A 24643-nucleotide genomic window follows, 5' to 3' on the forward strand; every position below is an offset into this window, starting at 1 on the left:
CCCAAAATCAGCCCAGAATCAGCCCAAAATTAGCCCGTAATTAGCCCAGAATTAGCCCAAAATTATCCCAAAAATGACTCCAAAATCACCAAAAAATCACTCAAAAATCAGCCCAAAATTAGCCCAAACTTAGCCCGAAATCAGCCCGAAATCAGCCTGAAATCAGCCCAAAATCAGCCCGAAATCAGCCCCAAATTAGCCCAAAATCAGCCCAGAATCAGCCCAAAATTATCCCAAAATCAGCCCAAAAATGACCCCAAAATCACTGTGAAATCACCGCAAAAATAATCTCAAAATCAGCCCAGAATTAGCCCAAAATCAGCCCAAAAAATCACCCCAAAATCACTGCAAAATCACCGCAAAAATTATCCCAAAATCACCGTGAAACAATCATGAAATCACCCAAAAATCACTGCAAAATTATCCCGAAATCAGCCCAAAATTATCCCAAAAATTACCCTGAAATCACAAAAAAACCACCCAAAAATCAGCCCAAAATTAGCCCAAAATCACCGTGAAAACATCGTGAAATCACCCCAGAAATAACTGCGAAATTATCCCAAAATTGGCCCAAAATTATCCGAAAAATGACCCCAAAATCACAAAAAAATCACCTAAAAATCAGCCCAGAATTATCCCAAAATCAGCCCAAAAAATCACCCCAAAATCACTGCAAAATCACTGCAAAAATCATCTCAAAATCAGCCCAAAATTATCCCAAAATCAGCCAAAAATCACTGTGAAATCACCTCAAAAATCACCCAAAATACCAGAAAATCACCCCAAAATCACCCCAAAACCACCTCAAAATCACCCCAGGACTCCCCAAATCTCCCTGAAATGACACAAAATGACCCCAAATCCCCCAAATTCACCCCAAAATCCCCCTGAGATCTCCCAGACCCAATTCAGGACCCCAAATCCCCCAAATCCTCCTTAATCTCTCTATTGTCCCCAAAAGCTCCTCAAATCTCCTCAATTCCACCCCAAAATGACCCAAAATCACTCTGAAATGACCCAAAATGACCCAAAGTGACCCAAAATCCCCCAAATTCACCCCAAAATCCCCTCTAGGAACCCTCAGATCCCTCTGAGATCCCCCAGACCCAATTCAGGATCCCCAAATTTCTCCCCAAATCCCTTCCAGGACCTTCAACAACTCCCCAAATTGACCCCAAATCCACCCCAAATCACCCTGAAATGACCCAAAATGACCCAAAATCCCCCAAATTCACCCCAAAATCCCCTCTAGGACCCCTCAGATCCCACTGAGATCCCCCAGACCCAATTCAGGATCCCCAAATCCCCTAAATCCTCCATAATCCCTCCCTATGCTCCCCAAAAGCTCCTCAAATCCTCTCAATTCCACCCCAAATTCCCCCCAAAATGACCCAAAATCCCCCAAATTCACCCCAAAATCGTCTCTAGGACCCCTCAGATCCCACTGAGTTCCCCCAGACCCAATTCAGGACCCCAAATTCCTCCCCAAATCCCCCTAGATCCCTTCCAGGACCTTCAACAACTCCCCAAATTGACCCCAAATCCACCCCAAATCACCCCGAAATGACCCAAAATGACCCAAAATCCCCCAAATTCACCCCAATATCGCCAGAATTCACCCCAAAATCCCCTCTAGGACCCCTCAGATCCTTCTGAGATCCCCCAGACCCAATTCAGGATCCCAAATCCCCTAAATCCTCCATAATCCCTCCCTACACTCTCCCAATAAGCTCCTCAAATCACCTCCAGGATGCCTTCAAATGTCCCAAATCGTCCAAAAATCACCCCAAAATGACCCAAAATCGCAGGAATTCACCCCAGAACTGCCTCACCGATGGGCATGAAGGGCTGGGTGTGGAGGCTGGGCGCGGACACCCCGATGGCGTTGACGGCAAACACTCTCATCTCGTACAGAACCCCAAATCACCCCAAAATGACCCCAAAATCACCCGAAAATCACCCCAAAATGACCCAAAATCCCCCAAATTCACCCCAAAATCCCCTCTAGGACTCCTCAGATCCCACTGAGATCCCCCAGACCCAATTCAGGATCCCCAAAATCCCCTAAATCCTCCATAATCCCTCCCTAAGCTCCCCCAATAAGCTCCTCAAATCACCCCGAAATGACCCAAAATCACTCTGAAATGACCCCAAAATGACCCAAAATCGCCAGAATTCACCCCAAAATCGTCTCTAGGACCCCTCAGATTCCTTCTGAGATCCCCCAGACCCAATTCAGGACCCCAAATCCCCTAAATCCTCCATAATCCCTCCTTAGGCTCTCCAATAAACTCCTCAAATCACCCCCAAAATGACCTAAAATGACCCCGAAATGACCCAAAATTGCAGGAATTCACCCCAAAGTCGTCTCTAGGACCCCTCAGATCCTACTGAGATCCCCCAGACCCAATTCAGGATCCCCAAATTCCTCCAGAACCTCCTAAATCCTCCACAATCCCTCCCTAAACTCCCCAATAAACTCCCCAAATTGACCACAAATCCACCCCAAATTCACCCCAAAATCACCCCAAAATCACCCCAAAATGACCCAAAATCGCGGGAATTCACCCCAGAACTGCCTCACCGATGGGCATGAAGGGCTGGGTGTTGAGGCTGGGCGCGGACACCCCGATGGCGTTGACGGCAAACACTCTCATCTCGTACAGAACCCCAAATCACCCCAAATCACCCCAAAATGACCTCAAATCCACCCCAAATCACCCCAAAATGACCCAAAATCTCCCAAATTCACCCCAAAGCTGTCTCACCGATGGGCATGAAGGGCTGGGTGTTGAGGCTGGGCGCGGACACCCCGATGGCGTTGACGGCAAACACTCTCATCTCGTACAGAACTCCCAAATCACCCCAAATCACCCCAAAATGACCTCAAATCACCCGAAAATCACCCCAAAATGACCCAAAATCACCGGAATTCACCCCAAAGTTGTCTCTAGGACTCCTCAGATCCCACTGAAATCCTCCAGACCCAATTCAGGATCCCCAAATTCCTCCAGAACCTCCTAAATCCTCCATAATCCCTCCCTAAACTCTCCCAATAAACTCCTCAAATCACCTCCAGGACACCTTGAAATGTCCCAAATTGCCCCAAAATGACCCAAAATTGCCGGAATTCACCCCAAAATCGTCTCTAGGAGTCCTCAGATCCTTCTGAGATCCCCCAGACCCAATTCAGGACCCCAAATCTCACCAGGACACCCTAAATCCTCCTGAATATCTCTCTCTACCACCCCAATAAGCTCCTCAAATCACCTCCAGGACACCTTGAAATGTCCCAAATTGTCCAAAATCACCCCAAAATTGCCCAAAATCGCAGGAATTCACCCCAAAGCTGTCTCACCGATGGGCATGAAGGGCTGGGTGTTGAGGCTGGGCGCGGACACCCCGATGGCATTCACAGCAAACACTCTCATCTCGTAGAGCACGCCCTCGATCATGCGCGTCGACTCGAAGGTGAGCGCCGGCAGCACCTCGAAATTCAGCTTCATCCAGCGCATGGAGCCTTTCTTCTTGCGCTCCACCAGGTAACCTGCAGGTGAGACACGTGAGGGACAGGTGAGGGACTGATGTGGGACAGGTGAGATAGAGACAGGTGAGGGACAGGTGAGGGACAGGTGAGGGACAGGAGGGACAGGTGAGATAGGTACAGGTGAGATAGGGACAGGTGAGGGACAGGGGGGACAGGGGGAACAGGTGAGGGACAGGTGAGGGACAGGTGAGGGACTGATGTGGGACAGGTGAGGGACAGGTGAGGGACAGGTGGGACAAACAGAATAGAATGAATGGGGACAGGTGGGACAGGTGTGGGACAGGTGGGACATGTGGGACAGGTGAGGGACAGGTGAGATAGAGACAGGTGGGATAGGTGAGGGACATGGCGAAGGAGCAATAGAATCGATGGGGACAGGTGGGACAGGTGAGGGACAGGTGAGGGACAGGTGGGGAGAAATAGAATGAATGGGGACAGGTGGGACAGGTGAGATGGGGACAGGTGGGACATGTGGGACAGGTGAGGGACAGGTGGGACAAATAGAACAGAATGAATGGGGGCAGGTGGGACAGGTGAGGGACAGGTGAGATAGGGACAGGTGGGACAGGTGAGGGACAGGTAAGGGACAGGTGGGACAAACAGAATAGAATTAATGGGGACAGGTGGGACAGGTGTGGGACAGGTGAGGGACAGGTGAGGCAGGTGAGACAAGTGAGGGACAGATGAGGGACAGGTGGGGAGAAATACAGTGGAATGAATGGGGACAGGTGGGACAGGTGAGGGACAGGTGAGGGACAGGTGAGGCAGGTGGGGCAGGTGAGACAGGTGGGACAAATAGAACAGAATGGATGGGGACAGGTGGGACAGGTGTGGGACATGGTGAAGGACCAATAGAATCGATGGGGACAGGTGGGATAGGTGTGGGACAGGTGGGACAAATAGAATAGAACAAATGGGGACAGGTGGGACAGGTGAGATAGTGACAGGTAGGACAGGTGGGACCATTAAGACAGGTGGGACAGGTGAGAGACAGGTGTGTGACAGGTGGGACAAATAGTATAGAATGAATGGGGACAGGCAGGACAGGTGACATAGGGACAGGTGGGACAGGTGAGGGACAGGTGGCACAAACAGAATAGAATGAATGGGGACAGGTGGGACAAATAGAATGGATGGGGACAGGTGAGGGACAGGTGAGATAGGGACAGGTGGGACAGGTGAGAGACATGGTGAAGGACGAATAGAATGGATGGGGACAGGTGGGACAGGTGTGGGACAGATGGGTCAGGTGAGGGAGAGGTGAGGGACAGGTGGGGAGAAATAGAATAGAATGAATGGGGACAGGTAGGACAGGTGAGACAGGGACAGGTGAGGGACAGGTGAGGGACATGGTGAAGGACCAATGGAATGGATGGGGACAGGTGGGACAGGTGAAGGAGAGGTGAGGGAGAGGTGAGGGACAGGTGTGTGACAGGTGGGACAAATAGAATGAATGGTAACAGGTGGGACAGGTGAGATAGAGACAGGTGGGACAGGTGGGGCAGGTGAGGGACAGGTGGGACAAACAGAATAGAATGAATGGGGACAGGTGGGACAGGTGGGACAGGTGAGACAGGGACAGGTGCCCCGGGAGCCCCAAGGTGTCTCACCTGTCCCCAGGTGTCCCCAGGTGTCTCACCTGTCCCCAGGTGTGCCCAGGGGTCTCACCTGTCACCGGCTGTCCCCCGTCGTACTTGGGCGGCTCCCAGACCAGCACTGCCCAGTCCTCGCCCACCGAGGTCACTCGGACAGCCTCGGGGGGGTCAGGGACATCTGTGAGACAGGTGAGAGAGACACAGGTGAGACACAGGTGAGACACAGGTGAGACACAGGTGAGACACACAGGTGAGACACACCTGGGCTGGCACGGCAGGCAGCGACTGCCAGGTGTGCCCCAGGTGTGCCCAGGTGTGTCACAGGTGTGTCACAGGTGTGTCCCAGGTGTGTCCCCAGTGCCCCCAGGTGTGTCCCAGGTGTGCCTCCATTGCCCCCAGGTGTGCCCAGGTGTATCCCAGGGGTGTCTGTGGCTATCCCCAGGTGTGCCCAGGTGTGTCCCCACTGTCCCCATTGCCCTCTGTGGCTATCCCCAGGTGCCCCCAGGTGTGCCCAGGTGTGTCTGTGGCTATCCCCAGGTGTGCCCAGGTGAGTCACTGACCCACGACGCGGATGGTGATGGCCGCCTTGTCCTCGCCAGCCGGGTTGGTGACGACGATGTCGTAACGTCCCCATTGTCCCCAGTTCCCCAGGTGTGCCCAGGTGTGCCCAGGTGCCCCCAGGTGTGTCTGTGGCTATCCCCAGGTGTGCCCAGATGTGTCCCCATTGCCCCCAGGTGTGTCCCAGGCATGCCCAGGTGTGTCCCCATTGTCCCCAGGTGTGTCTGTGGCTATCCCCAGGTGCCCCCAGGTGTGCCCAGGTATGCTCAGGTGTGTCCCCAGTGCCCCCAGGTGTGCCCAGGTGTGTCTGTGGCTATCCCCAGGTGCCCCCAGGTGTGCCCAGGTATGCTCAGGTGTGTCCCCAGTGCCCCCAGGTGTGCCCAGGTGTGTCTGTGGCTATCCCCAGGTGCCCCCAGGTGTGCCCAGGTATGCTCAGGTGTGTCCCCAGTGCCCCCAGGTGTGCCCAGGTGTGTCTGTGGCTATCCCCAGGTGTGCCCAGGTGTGCCCAGGTGCCCCCAAGTGTGCCCAGGTGCCCCAAGGTGTGCCCAGGTGTGCCCAGGTGTGTCTGTGGCTATCCCCAGGTGCCCCCAGGTGCGCCCAGGTGCGTCACTGACCCACGACGCGGATGGTGATGGCCGCCTTGTCCTCGCCGGCCGGGTTGGTGACGACGATGTCGTAACGTCCCTCGTCGCCGCGCTCGGCGCTCTCGATGACGAAGCTGCTCAGGCCGTGCTTCTCCTCCAGCCGCACCCTGCCCTCCTTGGCCGAGAACACCTGCCACAGGTGAGACAGGTGAGAACACCTGGTGACACCTGGGGACAGGTGGGACAGGTGGGACAGGTGAGGGACAGTTGAGGGACAGGTGAGGGACAGCTGGGGACACACAGGGACAGGCAGGACAGGTGACAAAGCTGCTCAGGCCGTGCTTCTCCTCCAGCCGCACCCTGCCCTCCTTGGCCGAGAACACCTGGGGACAGGTGAGGGACAGCTGGGGACAGCTGGGGACACCTGGGGACAGGTGGGACAGGTGGGACACACACACACAGCTGCTCAGGCTGTGCTTCTCCTCCAGCCTGATGTGACCTTCACAGGCTGAGAACACCTGGGGACAGGTGGGACAGGTGAGAATACTGGGGGACACCTGGGGACACCTGGGGACACAGGAGTGACACACAGGGACAGGTAGGACAGGTGACAAAGCTGCTCAGGCTGTGCTTCTCCTCCAGCCACACCCTGCCCTCCTTGGCTGAGAACACCTGGGGACAGGTGGGACAGGTGAGAGACAGGTGAGACAGGTGAGAACACCTGGGGACACCTGGGGACAGGTGGGACAGGTAGGACACACACACACAGGTGCTCAGGCCGTGCTTCTCCTCCAGCCGCACCCTGCCCTCCTTGGCCGAGAACACCTGGGGACAGGTGGGACAGGTGAGAGACAGGTGAGAACACCTGGGGACACCTGGGGACAGGTGAGAACACACAGGGACAGGTAGGACAGGTAGGACAGGTGACGAAGCTGCTCAGGCCGTGCTTCTCCTCCAGCCGCACCCTGCCCTCCTTGGCCGAGAACACCTGCGACAGGTGAGACAGGTGAGAACACCTGGGGACACCTGGGGACAGGTGAGAACACCTGGGGACACCTGGGGACACAGGAGTGACACACAGGGACAGGTAGGACAGGTGACAAAGCTGCTCAGGCTGTGCTTCTCCTCCATCCTGATGCAACCTTCACAGGCTGAGAACACCTGGGACAGGTGAGAGACAGGTGAGACAGGTGAGAACACCTGGGGACACAGGAGTGACACACAGGGACAGGTAGGACAGGTGACAAAGCTGCTCAGGCTGTGCTTCTCCTCCAGCCTGATGCGACCTTCACAGCCTGAGAACACCTGGGGACAGGTGGGACAGGTGAGAACACCTGGGGACAGGTGAGGGACAGGTAGGACACACAGGGACAGGTAGGACAGGTAGGACAGGTGACAAAGCTGCTCAGGCTGTGCTTCTCCTCCAGCCGCACCCTGCCCTCCTTGGCCGAGAACACCTGGGGACAGGTGAGAGACAGGTGAGAGACAGGTGAGAGACAGGTGAGACAGGTGAGAACACCTGGGGACACCTGGGGACACCTGGGGACACCTGGGGACAGGTGAGAACACCTGGGGACACCTGGGGACACAGGAGTGACACACAGGGACAGGTAGGACAGGTGACAAAGCTGCTCAGGCTGTGCTTCTCCTCCAGCCTGACACAACCTTCACAGGCTGAGAACACCTGGGACAGGTGAGACAGGTGAGGACTGAATGGTCATAGGGGTTCAGGTGACACAGGTGTGACACAGGTACACAGGTGTGACACATAGGTGTGACACACAGGTGTCCCACCTTGCTCCAGGAGGCCACAGGCAGCGGCTCTCCCGAGATGGGGACATCCAGGTGACACATAGGTGTGACTCAGGTGACACACAGGTGTGACTCAGGTACACAATGACACACAGGTGACACACAGGTGTAACTCAGGTGTGACACAGTGACACAATGACACACACAGGTGACACAGGTGTGACACACAGGTATGTCACCTGCCCGTCCTTGCTCCAGGTGGCCACGGGCAGCGGCTCTCCCGAGATGGGGACATCCAGGTGACACACAGGTGTGACACAGTGACACAATGACACACAGGTGTGACACACAGGTGTCCCACCTGTCCGTCCTTGCTCCAGGTGGCCACAGGCAGCGGCTCTCCCGAGATGGGGACATCCAGGTGACACACAGGTGACACAGGTACACAATGACACACACAGGTGACACACACAGGTGACACAGGTGTCCCACCTGTCCGTCCTTGCTCCAGGTGGCCGTGGGCAGCGGCTCTCCCGAGATGGGGACATCCAGGCGCAGTTTGTTCCCGGCCACCACCACCAAGGTGTTCTCCGTGTCCTTCCCCGAGCAGTCCAGGTGGATCTTGGGTGGCTCTGGGGACAGGTGGGGACAGCTGGGGACCTCAGGTGGCACCTGTGCCGCTCAGGTGGCACCTCTGTGCTCCCCAGGTGGCACCTGGCCCCCCCCAGTGTCACCTGTCCATCCTCTGATGTCACCTGACCTCCCCACAGTGTCACCTGTCCATCCTCAGGTGTCACCTGTCCCACTCAGGTGTCACCTGTCCATCCTCTGATGTCACCTGACCTCCCCACAGTGTCACCTGTCCATCCCCAGGTGTCACCTTTTCCCTCCCCAGGTGTCACGTGATCCACCCCAGGTGTCACCTGTCCCTCCCTCAGGTGTCACATGACCCTCCCAGGTGCCACATGATCCACTCAGGTGTCACCTGTCCTCCCCCAGTGTCACCTGCCCATCCCCCAATGTCACCTGTCCTTCTCCAGGTGTCACCTGTTCCCGCCTCAGGTGTCACCTGACCCCCCCCAGGTGTCACCTGTCCATCACTCAGGTGTCACCTGTCCCCCCCCAGGTGTCACCTGTCCCCCCAGCTCCCCTCCCCCCTCACCTTGTTTCGGCACGTACTCCACCTTGATCTCTGTGGGGGGAGGGGCGGTTAGTGACGTCAGAGACCCCAGAGACACACCCCCGTGACGTCATCGGGGTTCACAGTGATGACGTCATCGGGGAATATCCCCACAGTGACGTCATTGGGGTTCCCCCGGTAATGACGTCATGGGGGGGTTTCCAGGTGATGATGTCATCGGGGAAATTTCTCCATAATGACGTCATTAGGTTTCCCCGGCAATGACGTAATTGCGGAATTCCCATAGTGACGTCATTGGGGGTTTGCTCCAGTGATGTCACTGGGAACACCCCGATGACGTCATCACCCCCAGTTCCCGGTGATGACATCACTGGGGAATTCCCCACATTGACGTCATTGAGGAATTCCCACAGTGATGTCATTGGGGTTTCCCCCGGTGACGTCACTGTGAAATACCCTGATGACGTCATCATCCCCACAAGTGACCCCCAAGTGCCCCTAGGCCCATAACTGCCCCATAACTGACCCCAAATGCCCCCTCAGTGACCCCCAGCCCCATAATTGCCCCCAAGTGCCCCTTAAGTGCCCCCCAAGTGCCCCCCAGCCTCATAATTGCCCCACAACTGCCCCCCAACTGCCCCATAAGTGCCCCCCAGCCCCATAACTGCCCCATAACGTCCCTCCAAATGCCCCCCAGCCCCATAACAAACTGCCCCAGCCCCATAAATGACCCCACAACTGCCCCCAGTGCCCCCAAATGCCCCAAGGGTGACCCCCAGCCCCATAACTGCCTCCGCCAGCCCCCTGCACCTTGCAGTGTGAGTTTGGCCGACAGGGTGAGCGCGTAGCCGTCAGGGATGAAGGTGTAATCGCCCTCGTCCTCGGGCCGGACGTCATCGATCACCAGCTTGTGGATCCTGGAGAGTCAAAATACCAAAATCAAAAAAATCCCCCCAAAAAAATCCCAAAATCCAGAAAAAATCCCCAAAAAAATCCCCAAAAAATTCCCAAAATCCCTAAAACCCCCCAGAATCGCCCTCGTCCTCGGGCCGGACATCATCGATCACCAGCTTGTGGATCCTGGGGGATCAAAATACCAAATTATAGAAAAGATCCTAGAAAAAATCTCAAAAAAAATCCCAAAATCCTGAAAAAATTCCCCAAAAAATCCACCCAGGAATCCCAAAATCCCCAAAAAAATCCCAAAATCCCTAAAAAAACCCCAGAATGTCCCTCGTCCTCGGGCCGGACGTCATCGATCACCAGCTTGTGGATCCTGGGGGATTGAAAATCCCAAATTATAGAAAAGATCCCAGAAAAAATCTCCAAAAAAATCCCAAAATCCAAAAAAAATCCCAAAATCCTGAGAAAATCCCGAAAAAAATCCCAAAATCCCTAAAAAAACCCAGAATCTCCCTCATCCTTGGGCCGGACGTCATCGATCACCAGCTTGTGGATCCTGGGGGATTGAAAATCCCAAATTATAGAAAAGATCCCAAAAAAAATCTCCAAAAAAATCCCAAAATCCTGAAAAAATCCCCCAAAAAATCCACCCAGGAATCCCAAAATCCCCAAAAAATTCCATCCAGGAATCCCAAAATCCTGAAAAAACCCCTAGAATCTCCCTTGTCCTTGGGCTGGACGTCATTGATCACCAGCTTGTGGACCCTGGGGAAGCAGAAGTCCCAAATTCCAGAAAAAATCCCCAAAAAATCCACCCAGGAACCCCAAAATCCCTAAAAAATCCCGGAAAAAATCTCCAAAAAAAATCCCAAAATCCTCAAAAAAATCCCAGAAAAAATCCCGGAAAAAATCCCAAAATCCCTGAAAAAATCCCCCCCAAAATCCTAAAAACATCCCCCCCAAAAAATCCATCCAAGAATCCCAAAATCCTGAGAAAATCTACCCAGGAATCCCAAAATCCCTAAAAAAATCCCCAAAAAAATCCATCCAGGAATCCCAAAATCCCGAGAAAATCCTGAAAAAATCCCAAAATCCTGAGAAAATCCATCCAGGAATCCCAAAATCCCCAAAATCCCAAAAAAATCCCAAAATCCCTAAAGAAAACCCCAGAATGTCCCTCGTCCTCAGGCTGGACATCATCGATCACCAGCTTGTGGATCCTGGGGAACCAAAAATCCCAAATTCCAGAAAAAATCCCAAAAAAAATCCACCCAGGGATCCCAAAATCCCAAAAAATTCACCCAGGAATCCCAAAAATCCCCAAAAAAACCCCCAAAAATGCCCCAAAACCCCCCCAACCCCACATTTTTCGGGAATTCCTTGACCCCAAATTTTTTCCCCCAATTTTTTTTTGGGGTTCCCGAATTTTTTTGGGGTCTGACCTGCCGGTGTGGGAGATGTGGATCCTCTTGCTGGGTTTGACCTCCACCCCGTTCTTGAACCATTTCCCTGTGACCTTCTCGTCAGAAACCTCACACTTGAACACGGCCTGCTCCGTGGCCTGCACCGTCAGGTCAGCGATGCCCTGCAGCACCTCCAGCTGCTTCTCTGGGGGGTGAGAGACCCCAAAATCGGGGTGAGAAACCCCAGAAATGGGTCAGGAACCCCAAAAATTCACCTGGACCCCATAGCTGTTCATGGGAACCCATAGGATCCCATAGAAACCAATAGGATCCTAAATAGAGTTATAAAAGTGATCCTGAGGAACCTCCTGAGATGTCCTGCAGCACCTCCAGCTGCTTCTCTGGGGGGTGAGAGACCCCAAAATTGGGGTGAGAAACCCTAAAAATGGGTCAGGAACCCCAAACATTCACCTGGACCCCATAGGAACCCATAGAAACCCATAGGATCCTAAATAAAACCATAAAAGTGATCCTGAGGAACCTCCTGAGATGCCCTGCAGCACCTCCAGCTGCTTCTCTGGGGGGTGAGAAACCCCAAAATTGGGGTGAGAAACCCCAGAAATGGGTCAGGAACCCCAAAAATTCACCTGGACCCCATAAGTGTCTGTGGGAACCCAAAGTTGTCTATGGGAATCACTGCGATCCTTAAATAAAACCATAAATGTGATCCTGGAGAACCTCCTGAGATGCCCTGCAGCACCTCCAGCTGCTTCTCTGGGGGGTGAGAGACCCCAAAATTGGGGTGAGAAACCCCAAAATTGGGTCAGGAATCCCCAAAATTCACCTGGACCCCATAGCTGTTCATAGGATCTCATAGAATCCCACAGAATCCTAAATAAAACCATAGATGTGATCCTGAGAAACCTCCTGGAGAACCTCCTGAGATGTCCTGGAGAACCTCCAACTGCTTCTCTGGGGGGGGGAGAGACCCCAAAATTGGGGTGAGAAACCCCAAAATTGGGTCAGGAAGCCCAAACATTCACCTGGACCCCATAGCTGTTCATGGGATCCCATATGAACCTAAATATGATCCTGGAGAACCTCCTGAGGAACCTCCTGAGATGCCCTGGAGAACCTCCAGCTGCTTCTCTGGGGTGGAGAAACCCCAAAAATGGGGTGAGAAACCCCAAAAATTCACCTGCACCCCATAGCTGTTCATAGAATCCCATAGGATCCTAATTAAAACCATAAACATGATCCTGGAGAACCTCCTGAGGAACCTCCTGAGATGCCCTGGAGAACCTCCAGCTGCTTCTCTGGGGGGTGAGAGACCCCAAAATCGGGGTGAGAAACCCCAAAATTGGGTCAGGAACCCCAAAAATTCACCTGGACCCCATAGCTGTTCATAGGAACCCATAGAATCTCATAGAATCCTAAATAAAACCATAGATGTGATCCTGCAGAACCTCCTGGAGAACCTCCTGAGATGTCCTGGAGAACTTCTAGCTGCTTCTCTGGGGGGTGAGAGACCCCAAAATTGGGGTGAGAAACCCTAAAAATGGGTCAGGAATCCCCAAAATTCACCTGGACCCCATAGCTGTTCATAGAATCCTATAGGAACCCATAGGATCCTAAATAGAAACCTATATGGAGTCATAAAAGTGATCCTGAGGAACCTCCTGAGATGCCCTGGAGAACTTCCAGCTGCTTCTCTGGGGGGTGAGAGACCCCAAAATTGGGGTGAGAAACCCCAAAAATGGGTCAGGAAGCCCAAAAATTCACCTGGACCCCAGAGCTGTTCATAGGATCCCATAGAAACCCATAGGAACCCATAAAATCCTATATAAAACCATAGATGTGATCCTGAGAAACCTCCTGGAGAACCTCCTGAGATGCCTGGCAGCACCTCCAGCTGCTTCTCTGGGGGGTGAGAGACCCCAAAATTGGGGTGAGAAACCCCAAAAATGGGTCAGGAACCCCAAAAATTCACCTGGACCCCATAAGTGTCTGTGGGAACCCAAAGTTGTCTATGGGAATCACTGCGATCCTTAAATAAAACCATAAATGTGATCCTGGAGAACCTCCTGAGATGCCCTGCAGCACCTCCAGCTGCTTCTCTGGGGTGGAAAATGGGGTGAGAAACTCCAAAATTGGGGTGAGAAACCCCAAAAATGGGTTAGGAACCCCAAAAATTCACCTGGACCCCATAGCTGTCTGTGGGAACCCATAGAATCCCATAGGATCCTAAATAAGACTATAAACATGATCCTGGAGAACCTCCTGAGGAACCTCCTGAGATGCCCTGGAGAACCTCCAGCTGCTTCTCTGGGGGGTGAGAGACCCCAAAATTGGGGTGAGAAACCTCAAAATTGGGTCAGGATCCCCAAAAATTCACCTGGACCCCATAAATGTCTGTGGGACCCCATAGGATCCCATAGGAACCAATAGAATCCTAAATAAAACCATAAAAGTGATCCTGAGGAACCTCCTGAGATGTCCTGCAGCACCTCCAGCTGCTTCTCTGGGGTGGAAAATGGGGCGAGAAACCCCAAAATGGGGTCAGGAACCCCAAAAATTCACCTGGACCCCATAGCTGTTCATGGGAACCAATAGGATCCCATAGGATCCTAAATAGAGTCATAAAAGTGATCCTGAGGAACCTCCTGGAGAACCTCCTGAGATGCCCTGGAGAACCTCCAGCTGCTCCTCTGGGGTGGGAGACCCCAAAATTGGGGTGAGAGACCCCAAAAATGGGATCAGGGACCCCAAAATTTGGGTTAGGAACCCCAAAATCGGGGTCAGGGACCCCAAAAATCCTCAGGAGCCCAAAGCTGCTCATGGGAATCCATGGAGAACCTACAGGATCCTCTATGGAGCCACACAGGCGAGCTGGGAGACACCTGGCACCTTCTGGAACCTGCTGGAACCTTCTGGAACCTTCTAGGACCTTCTGGAACCTTCTGGAACCTTCTCCGTGGACACTCCAGGACCTCCTGGGACCTCAAGGTGACCCTCAGCCATCTTCAGGACCTCCCAGGACCTTCTGGAACCTTCCAGAACATTCTGGAACCTTCTCCAATACCCCTGAGACCTTCTAGGATCTTCTCCAGGACCTCCTGGGACCTCTAGGTGACCCTCAACCATCTCCAGGAGATGCCCCAGGAGTCCTCAGGACCTCCCAGGACTTGCTAGGACCTTCTAGAACCTTCTCCATGGACACTCCAGGACCTCCTGGGACCCCAAGGTGACCCTCAAGCATCTCCAGGACATTCCAGGACCCACCAGATACTTCTAGAACCTTCTCCAACACCCCTGAGACCTTCTAGGACCTTCTCCAGGACCTCCTGGGACTCCAAGGTGACCCTCAACCATCTTCAGGTCATTCCAGGACCCTCCCAGACACCTCTGGGACCTTCTGGAACCTTCTGGAACTTTCTCCATGGATCTCCTGCGACCCTCAAGGTGACCCTCAGCCATCTCCTGGAGACTCCTCAGCATCCTGAGACATCCCTGGGACTTTCTGGAACCTTCCAGGACCTTCTCCAGCAACCCTGAGACCTTCTGGAACCTACTGGGATCTTCTCCATGGACACTCTGGGACCTCAAGGTGACCCTCAACCATCTCCAGGACCTCCCTTGACCTCAAGGTGACCCCAACCATCTCCAGGACATTCCAGGACCCCCCAAGACCTTCTCAAGGATCTCCTGGGACTCCAAGGTGACCCTCAACCATCTCCAGGACCTCTGGGGACCAAAAGGTGACCTTCAACCATCTCCAGGACCTTCTGGGACCCCCAGGTGACCCTCAGCCATCTCCAGGACCTCCTGGGATCCCAAGGTGACCGTCAACCATCTCAAATACCTCCCTTGACCCCCAGGTGACCCTCAGCCATCTTCAGGACCTCCGGGGACCAAAAGGTGACCTTCAACCTTTTCTAGGACATTCCAGAACCTCTCAGGACTTTCTCCAGGACCTTCTGGGACCCCAAGGTGACCCTCAACCTTCTCCAGGACCTCCCTTGACCTCAAGGTGACCCTCAACCATCTCCAGGACATTCCAGAACCCCCCAGAACTTTCTCCAGGACCTCCCTTGACCCCCATGTGACCTTCAACCTTCTCCAGGACCTCCTGGGACCAAAAGGTGACCCTCAACCACCTCCAGGACATTCCATGACCCCCCAAGACATTCTCCAGGACCTTCTGGGACTCCAAGATGACCCTCAACCATCTCCAGGATCTCCCTTGACCCTCAAGGTGACCCTCAACCTTCTCCAGAACATTCCAGAACCCCCAGAACTTTCTCCAGGACCTCCTGGAACCCCCAGGTGACCCTCAACCATCTCCAGGACATTCCAGAACCCCTCAGGACTTTCTCCACGACCTCCCTTGACCCCCAGGTGACCTTCAACCTTCTCCAGGACCTCCTGGGACCAAAAGGTGACCCTCAACCATCTCCAGGACCTCCCCTGACCCCCAGGTGACCCCCAAGCCCCCCAGGCGGTCACCCTCGACGATGAGCTCGGCCTCGGCCTCGCCGCCGTTGGTGAGGATCTTGTAGCGGCCGGTGTCCTCCTTGGTGGCCTCGTTGAGGATCAGGAAGTGCTTCTTGCCGTCCTTCTTGAAGCGATACTTGAAGGCGTCCTCGCGGGTCAGCTCCACGCCGTCCTTCATCCTGCGGACACCGCGGCGTGGGTGGACGGGGAGTGGACGTGGGGGTGAGGATGGACACAGGGTGGACATGGGTGGACGTGGAATGGACATGGTGATGGAGATGGTGGTAGACATGGGTGGACATGGTGGTGGACATGGAATGGACACAGTGGTGGACATGGTGGTGGACATGGAGGGATATGGGGTGGATGTGGAGTGGACATGGGGTGGATGTGGAGTGGACATGGAATGAACATGGTGGTGGACGCAGGTGGACATGGTGGTGGACATGGAATGGTGAGGATGGACACAGGGTGCACATGGTGGTGGACATGGGATGGACATGGGATGGACATGGGATGGACATGGGAGGGACATGGGAGGGACATGGGAGGGACATGGGAGGGACATGGGAGGGACATGGGAGGGACATGGGAGGGACATGGGAGGGACATGGGAGGGACATGGGAGGGACGTGGGAGGGACGTGGGAGGGATGTGGGAGGGATGTGGTGGTGGACATGGTGGTGGACATGGTGGTGGACATGGTGGGACATAGGGTGGATCTGGATGGACATGGAATTGACATGGTAGTGGACATGGTGGTGGACATGGAGGGATATGGGGTGGACATGGGTGGACATGGTGGTGGACGTGGGTGGACATGGTGGTGGACATAGTGGTGGACATGGAATTGACATGGTAGTGGACATGGTGGTGGACATGGAGGGATATGGGGTGGACATGGGTGGACATGGTGGTGGACGTGGGATGGACATGGTGGTGGACATGGTGGTGGACATGGTGGGATATGGGGCGGATGTGGGATGGACATGGTGGTAGACGTGGGGAAAATGGAAGGGACATGGGGGTGGACATGGGGTGGATGTGAAGTGGACATGGGATGGACATGGTGGTGGATATGGGGTGGGTATGGCGTGGACATGGGGTGGACATGGGTGGACACGGGAGGGATGTGGTGGTGGACGTGGTTGTGGACATGGAGGGATATAGGGTGGATGTGAGGTGGACATGGGTGGACATGGTGGTGGATATGGGGTGGACATGGGATGGACATGGGATGGACATGGAGAGATGTGGGGTGGACGTGGGGTGGACATGGAATGGACACAGTGGTGGATGTGGGGTGGACATGGAGGGATATGGGGTGGATATGGTGGTGGACATGGAATGGACATGGGATGGACATGGGATGGACACAGAGGGACACTGACACAGGATGACCCCAGCTGACCACAGGATGGACACAGGACAATGTAGATGACCACAGATAACCACAGGATGACCACAAGATGACCGCAGGACAGTGTAGATGACCACAGCTGACCACAAGATGACCCCAGCTGACCCCAACATGACCACAGATAACCACAGCTGACCACAAGATGACCCCAGCTGACCACAAGATGACCACAGGATGACCACAGGACAGTGTAGATAGACACAGCTGACCCCAGCTGACCACAGGATGGACACAGCTGACCACAGCTGACCACAGATAACCACAGGATGACCACAAGATGACCACAGATGACCCCAGGTGACCCCAGCTGACCACAAGATGACCCCAAGCTGACCCCAGGATGACCACAGGACAATGTAGATGACCACAGCTGACCCCAGCTGACCACAGGATGACCACAAGATGACCACAGCTGACCCCAGCTGACCCCAGGATGACTCCAGCTGACCCCCAATGACCACAAGATGACCACAGCTGACCACAGGATGGACACAGGACAGTGCAGATGGATACAAATGACCACAGGATGACCTCAGCTGACCCCAGCTGACCACAAGATGACCACAGAACAGTGCAGATGACCACAGCTGACCCCAGCTGACCACAAGATGACCCCAGCTGACCACAGCTGACCCCAGCTGACCACAAGATGACCCCAGCTGACCCCAGCTGACCCCCAGCTGACCCCCTGCCCCTTACCACATGACCTGGGCTCCCTCCTCGGACACCTCGGCCTCGAGCACGGCTCTCTCTCCGACCACCACCTGCTGGTCCTCCGGCCCTTTCACGATGGTCACCGGCGGCTCTGCGGGGCAGCAGGGGTCAGTTTGGGGTCTGGCCCCAGCTTTGGGGGCTTTTCCTGATTTTTGGGGATTTTTCCCGATTTTTGGGGTTTTTTCCCCAATTTTTTTGGGGGCGTTTTCCCCATTTTTGGGATTTTTTTTCCCCAGTTTTTTGGGGGTTTTCCTGATTTTTGGGGATTTTTCCTGATTTTTGGGAATTTTTCCCGATTTTTGGGATTTTTTCCCAATTTTTTGGTGGTTTTTTCCCCAATTTTTTTGGGTTTTATCCTGATTTTTGGGGTTTTTTCCCTATTTTTTTGGGTTTTATCCTGATTTTTGGGGGTTTTTCCCTATTTTTTTGGGTTTTATCCTGATTTTTGGGATTTTTTCACAGTTTTTTGGGGTTTTTTCCCGATTTTTTTGGGATTTTTTCACAGTTTTTTTGGGTTTTTTTCCCGATTTTTTGGTGGTTTTTTCCCAATTTTTGGGGTTTTTCCCGATTTTTTGGGGTGTTTTCCCCTATTTTTTTGGGTTTTATCCAGATTTTTGGGATTTTTTCCCAGTTTTTTGGGGTTTTTTCCCGATTTTTTTGGGTTTTATCCTGATTTTTGGGATTTTTTCCCAATTTTTTGGGGTTTTTTTCCCGATTTTTTGGTGTTTTTTCCCCAATTTTTGGGGGTTTTTCCCGATTTTTTGGGGTGTTTTCCCCTATTTTTGGGGTTTTATCCAGATTTTTGGGATTTTTTCCCGATTTTTTGGGGTGTTTTCCCCTATTTTTTGGGGTTTTATCCAGATTTTTGGGATTTTTTCACAGTTTTTTGGGGTTTTTTCCCTGATTTTTTTGGGTTTTAGCCTGATTTTTGGGCGTTTTTCCCGATTTTTTGGGGTGTTTTCCCCTATTTTTGGGGTTTTATCCAGATTTTTGGGATTTTTTCCCAGTTTTTTGGGGTGTTTTCATGATTTTTGGGGATTTTTTTCCCAGTTCTTTGGGGGGGGTTTCCTGATTTTTGGGGTGTTTTTCCAATTTTTTTGGGTGTTTTCCCAATTTTTGGGTGTTTTTCCCAATTTTTTTGGGGTGCTTTCATGATTTTTAGGATTTTTTCCCCAGGGTTTTTTTGGGGTGTTTTCCCCATTTTCGGGATTTTTTTCCCAGTTTTTTGGTTTTTTTCCCCCATTTTGGGATGTTTATCCCCATTTTTGGAGTGTTTTCCCCAGTTTTGGGGTTTTATCCAGATTTTTGGGATTTTTTTCCCAGTTTTTTGGGATTTTTTTCCCGATTTTTGGAGTTTTATCCCCATTTTTTGGGGTGTTTTCCCAATTTTTAGGATTTTTTTCCCACTTTTTCAGGGGTTTTACCCCATTTTTTGAGGTGTTTTCTGCTTTTTTTTGGGTGGTTTTTCCCAAATTTTGGGGGGTTTTCCGCATTTTTAGGGTTTTATCCCCATTTTTGGGGTGTTTTCCCGGTTTTTGGGATTTTTTCCCAGGTTTTTTTTGGTTTATCCCTATTTTTGGGGATTTTTTCCCAATTTTTTGGGGACCTTTCCTGATTTTTGGGATTTTTTTCCCAGTTTTTGGGGGTTTTTCCCGATTTTTTTGGGTTTTATCCACATTTTTGGGATGTTTTCCCGACTTTTGGGGTGTTTTCCCCATTTTTGGGGATTTTTTCCCAGTTCTTTGGGGGTTTTATCCTAATTTTTGGGGTTTTACCCCAATTTTTGGGGTGTTTTCCCCAGTTTTGGGGATTATTCCCGAGTTCTGGGGTGTTTTCCCAATTTTTGGGATTTTTTTGCCAGTTTCTGGGGGTTTTCCCCCATTTATGGGGTCTTAACCCCATTTTTGGGATTTTTTTTCCCTGATTTTTGGGATTTTTTTCCCCAGTTTTTAGGGTGTTTTCCTGAGTTTTTGGGGGTCCTGGGTCTGGTTTTAGGGTTTTATCTCAGTTTTTGGGGGTTTTTCTCCAGTTTTTGGGATTTCTTGGGATAGTTTGGGGTTTTTGGGATCCCACTGACCCTTGACAAAGACCTCGGTGAAGCACTTCTCATCGTTGACTCAGATTTTGGGGTATTTTCCCCATTTTTGGGATGTTTTGGGGGCGTTTTGTGGGTGTTTTTGGGGTTCTTTGGGGGTTTTTCCCATTTTTTGGGGTTTTTTTTGGGACATTTTTGAGGTTTTTGGGATCCCACTGACCCTTGACGAAGACCTCGGTGAAGCACTTCTCGTCGTTCACTCACATTTTGGGGTATTTTCCCCATTTTTGGGGTGTTTTTGGGGTTTTTTGGGGTGTTTCTCCCCATTTTTGGGATGGTTTTGGGATATTTTGGGGTTTTTTGGGGTTTTTGGGGTGCCACTGACCCTTGACGAAGACCTCGGTGAAGCACTTCTCGTCATTCACTCACATTTTGGGGTATTTTTCCCAGGTTTTTTTTGGATTTCTCCATTTTCAGGATGTTTTTTGGGTCATTTTTCCCATTTTTGGGGTCGTTTTTCCCATTTTTTGGGTCGTTTTTCCCGGATTTTGGGTTGTTTTTGGGATATTTTGGGATATTTTGGGATCCCACTGACCCTTGACGAAGACCTCGGTGAAGCACTTCTTGTCGTTCACTCACATTTTGGGGTATTTTTCCCATTTTTGGGCTGTTTTTGGGGTGTTTTGTGGGGTTTTGTGGGGGGTTTGGGGGGTTTTTGGGTTGTTTTTGGGGTCGTTTTTCCCATTTTTAGGATATTTTGGGATATTTTGGGGTTTCTGGGATCCCACTGACCCTTGACGAAGACCTCGGTGAAGCACTTCTCGTCGTTGACGCGACACTCGTACGCAGCGTCGTCGGCCAGAGAGCACTTGTTGATGGTCAGGATGCGCTTGAGGCCAACGTTCTCGAAAACGTACCTGCGGGCAGGTGAGACACACCTGAGTGCGACTGGGGACACCTGGGGACACCTGGGACAGGTGAGACACACCTGAGTGCGACTGGGGACACCTGGGGACAGCTGAGACACACCTGGGGACAGCTGGGTGTACCTGCGGGCAGGTGAGACACACCTGAGTGCGACTGGGGACAGGTGAGACACACCTGGGGACAGGTGAGACACACCTGAGTGCGACTGGGGACAGCTGGGGACAGCTGAGACACACCTGGGGACAGCTGGGTGTACCTGGGGACAGGTGAGATACACCTGAGTGCACCTGGGGACACCTGAGACACACCTGAGTGTGACTGGGGACAGCTGAGACACACCTGAGTGGGACTGGGGACAGCTGAGACACACCTGGGGACAGGTGAGACACACCTGAGTGCACCTGGGGACACCTGAGACACACCTGAGTGTGACTGGGGACAGCTGAGACACACCTGAGTGGGACTGGGGACAGCTGAGACACACCTGGGGACAGGTGAGACACACCTGAGTGCACCTGGGGACACCTGAGACACACCTGAGTGTGACTGGGGACAGCTGAGACACACCTGAGTGGGACTGGGGACAGCTGAGACACACCTGGGGACAGGTGAGACACACCTGAGTGCACCTGGGGACACCTGAGACACACCTGAGTGTGACTGGGGACAGCTGAGACACACCTGAGTGGGACTGGGGACAGCTGAGACACACCTGGGGACAGGTGAGACACACCTGAGTGCACCTGGGGACACCTGGGGACAGCTGAGACACACCTGAATGTACCTGTGACACACCTGGGTGTACCTGGGGACAGGTGAGACACACCTGAGTGGGACTGGGGACACCTGAGACACACCTGAGTGCACCTGAGTGACACCCAGGGACAGGTGAGACACACCTGAGTGCACCTGGGGACACCTGGGGACACCTGAGACACACCTGAGTGCACCTGAGTGACACCCAGGGACAGGTGAGACACACCTGAGACACACCTGAGTGTAAATGGGGACACCTGAGACACACCTGAGTGTGACTGTGGACACCTGAGACACACCTGGGGACACACCTGAGTGCACCTGGGGACAGCTGGGTGTACCTGGGGACAGGTGAGACACACCTGAGTGCACCTGAGACACACCTGAGTGCACCTGGGGACAGCTGGGGACAGGTGAGACACACCTGAGTGGGACTGGGGACACCTGAGACAAACCTGGGCACACCTGGGGATATCCCCAGACCCACCTGGGCACACCTGTGACACACCTAAGCACACCTGTGACACACCTGTGACACACCTGGGCACATCTGGGCACACCTGGGCACAGGTGAGACACTCACTTGTTGCTGGGTTTGATGAGCTGCCTGTACCTGTGACACACCTGATCACACCTGTGACACACCTGGGCACACCTGAGACACTCACTTGTTGCTGGGTTTGACCAGCTGCCCGTTCTTGTACCACTTGAGCACACCTGGGGATATCCCCAGACCCACCTGGGCACACCTGTGACACAGCTGTGACACACCTGGGCACACCTGTGACACCTGAGACACTCACTTGTTGCTGGGTTTGATGAGCTGCCCGTTCTTGTACCACTTGGGCACACCTGTGACACACCTGGGCACACCTGAGCACACCTGGGCACACCTGAGACACACACTCGTTGCTGGGTTTGATGAGCTGCCCGTTCTTGTACCACTTGAGCACACCTGGGGATATCCCCAGACCCACCTGAGCACACCTGTGACACACCTGTGACACACCTGGGGATATCCCCAGACCCACCTGGGCACACCTGAGACACTCACTTGTTGCTGGGTTTGATGAGCTGCCCGTTCTTGTACCACTTGAGCGGCAGGTCGGGGTTGCTGAGCTCCACCATCAGCCGGATCTTGTTCCCCTTGTCCACCTGGTAGGCGGGGTCCAGCTTCCGGATGAAGGCTGCGAGAGAGGAGAGATCACCTGGGCTACCTGGGAATCACCTGGGCTACCTGGGAATCACCTGGGAGCACCGGAAATCCACAGGAAAATCCCCAAAAAAATCCCCAAAAAAATAGCCGAAAAATCGCCATAAAAATCGTCACAAAAATCACCTGAGAGCCCAAAAAATCACCTGAGATACCTGAGAAATCACCTGGGATACCTGAAAATCACCTGAGAGCACCAGAAATCCACAGGAAAATCCCAAAAAAAAGCCCAAAAAAATCACTGAAAAATCGCCGAAAAATCGTCACAAAAATCCCCAAAAAATCACCTGAGAGCCCAAAAAAGCACCTGAGATACCTGAAAATCCACAGGAAAATCCCCAAAAAAATCCCCAAAAAAATCCCCCAAAAAATAGCTGAAAAATCATCACAAAAATCCCAAAAAAATCACCTGAGGTACCTGAAAAATCACCTGAAACACCTGAAAATCACCTGAGAGCACCGAAAATCCAAGGAGAAATCCACAGGAAAATTAAAAAAAAAAAAAATACCAAAAAAATTCCCCCCAAAATTCGCAAAAAATTGGCCAAAAATTAAAAAAAAAAAACCAAAAATCGAAAAAAATTTGGGAAAAAATTTTCCTTCTCGAGGAGTTTCAGCCTCATCCCAGAAACTCCCAAAAATTTATTAAAAATTAGTAAAAAATTTTTTAAAATTTGAAAAAATCTGAAAAAAACCCAAAATCCCCAAAAAAACCCCAAAAATTCCAAAAAATCCCCCCAAAAAAACCCCAAAATTTCCCAAAATTCCCAAATTTCCGCCTTGACCTTCTTGAGGTGTTTCAGCCTTCCCCTGAAATTCCCCCAAAAATTCACAAAAAATCGGCAAAAAAATCGAAAAAAAATCGAAAAAATAAAAAAAAAAAATTAAAAAAATCAGAAAAAAATCCCAAAAAATCTGGAAAAAAAATCCCAAAAAATTCCCAAAAAATCCCCAAAATTCCCAAAATTCCCAAATCCCCACCTTCGCTCTTCTTGGGCTCCACCTTGACCTTCTTGAGGTGTTTCAGCCTCATCCCATCAGAAACTCCCCAAAAAAATTAAAAAATTCAAAAAAAATTAAAATTGAAAAAATTGAAAAAATCGAAAAATCAGAAAAAAATCCCAAAAAATCCCCAAAAATCCCCAAAATTCCCAGAATTCCCAAAATTCCCAAAATTCCCAAATCCCCACCTTCGCTCTTCTTGGGCTCCACCTTGACCTTCTTGAGGTGTTTCAGCCTCCCCTGAGATTCCCAAAAATTCACAAAAAATGGGCAAAAAATTCGAAAAAAATTCGAAAAAAAATTGAAAAAAATTCAAAAAAATCGAAAAAAAATCCCAAAAAATTCCCAAAAAAAATCCCAAAAAATTCCCAAAAAATTCCCAAAATTTCCCAAAATCCCCAATCCCCACCTTCGCTCTTCTTGGGCTCCACCTTGACCTTCTTGAGGCGCTTCAGCCTCCCTCAGAAACTCCCCAAAAAATTCACAAAAAATCGGCAAAAAAATTCGCAAAAAATCGGCAAAAAAATAGAAAAAAATCGAAAAAAAATCAAAAAAAATTCCAAAAAAATCCAAAAAATTCCCAAAAAATCCCAAAAAAT

At 52.0% G+C, this 24643-nt stretch overlaps 1 protein-coding gene and 3 long non-coding RNA genes across 5 annotated transcripts in view; 2 read left to right on the forward strand and 2 right to left on the reverse strand.

The window, feature by feature from the left end:
• The window catches only part of MYBPC2 (myosin binding protein C2), a gene marked incomplete at its 5' end in the record, with an annotated part of 98215 nt that overhangs the window by 62687 nt on the left and 10885 nt on the right, over positions 1 to 24643 (reverse strand). The window contains 11 exons of the mRNA XM_085045400.1: positions 3359 to 3547; positions 5216 to 5320; positions 6315 to 6474; positions 8529 to 8668; positions 9199 to 9228; positions 9988 to 10094; positions 11523 to 11688; positions 15990 to 16156; positions 18097 to 18202; positions 20939 to 21063; positions 22884 to 23016. Coding sequence (XP_084901526.1) covers positions 3359 to 3547; positions 5216 to 5320; positions 6315 to 6474; positions 8529 to 8668; positions 9199 to 9228; positions 9988 to 10094; positions 11523 to 11688; positions 15990 to 16156; positions 18097 to 18202; positions 20939 to 21063; positions 22884 to 23016 — 1428 coding nt within the window. The remainder of the gene's footprint in view (positions 1 to 3358; positions 3548 to 5215; positions 5321 to 6314; positions 6475 to 8528; positions 8669 to 9198; positions 9229 to 9987; positions 10095 to 11522; positions 11689 to 15989; positions 16157 to 18096; positions 18203 to 20938; positions 21064 to 22883; positions 23017 to 24643) is intronic.
• On the forward strand, positions 6794 to 7315 carry LOC146422941 (uncharacterized). Its single transcript, XR_014847797.1, has 3 exons — positions 6794 to 6821; positions 6864 to 6975; positions 7282 to 7315. It is a non-coding gene; the product is annotated as an uncharacterized LOC146422941 (long non-coding RNA).
• LOC146422942 (uncharacterized) lies at positions 8072 to 8528 on the forward strand. Of its 2 annotated transcripts, none has more exons than XR_014847794.1 (3): positions 8072 to 8213; positions 8245 to 8348; positions 8469 to 8528. It is a non-coding gene; the product is annotated as an uncharacterized LOC146422942 (long non-coding RNA). The 2 variants fall into 2 exon arrangements; XR_014847795.1 differs by having other exon boundaries at positions 8072 to 8202.
• Positions 14012 to 14869, reverse strand: LOC146422943 (uncharacterized). The gene is made up of 3 exons (XR_014847798.1): positions 14712 to 14869; positions 14431 to 14596; positions 14012 to 14390 (listed from the first exon to the last, which is right to left on the reverse strand). It is a non-coding gene; the product is annotated as an uncharacterized LOC146422943 (long non-coding RNA).

Source organism: Lichenostomus cassidix, unplaced genomic scaffold (genome assembly GCF_008360975.1).
Source record: "Lichenostomus cassidix isolate B80296 unplaced genomic scaffold, HeHo_3.0 HiC_scaffold_38, whole genome shotgun sequence".
NCBI classification, from domain to species: domain Eukaryota; kingdom Metazoa; phylum Chordata; class Aves; order Passeriformes; family Meliphagidae; genus Lichenostomus; species Lichenostomus cassidix.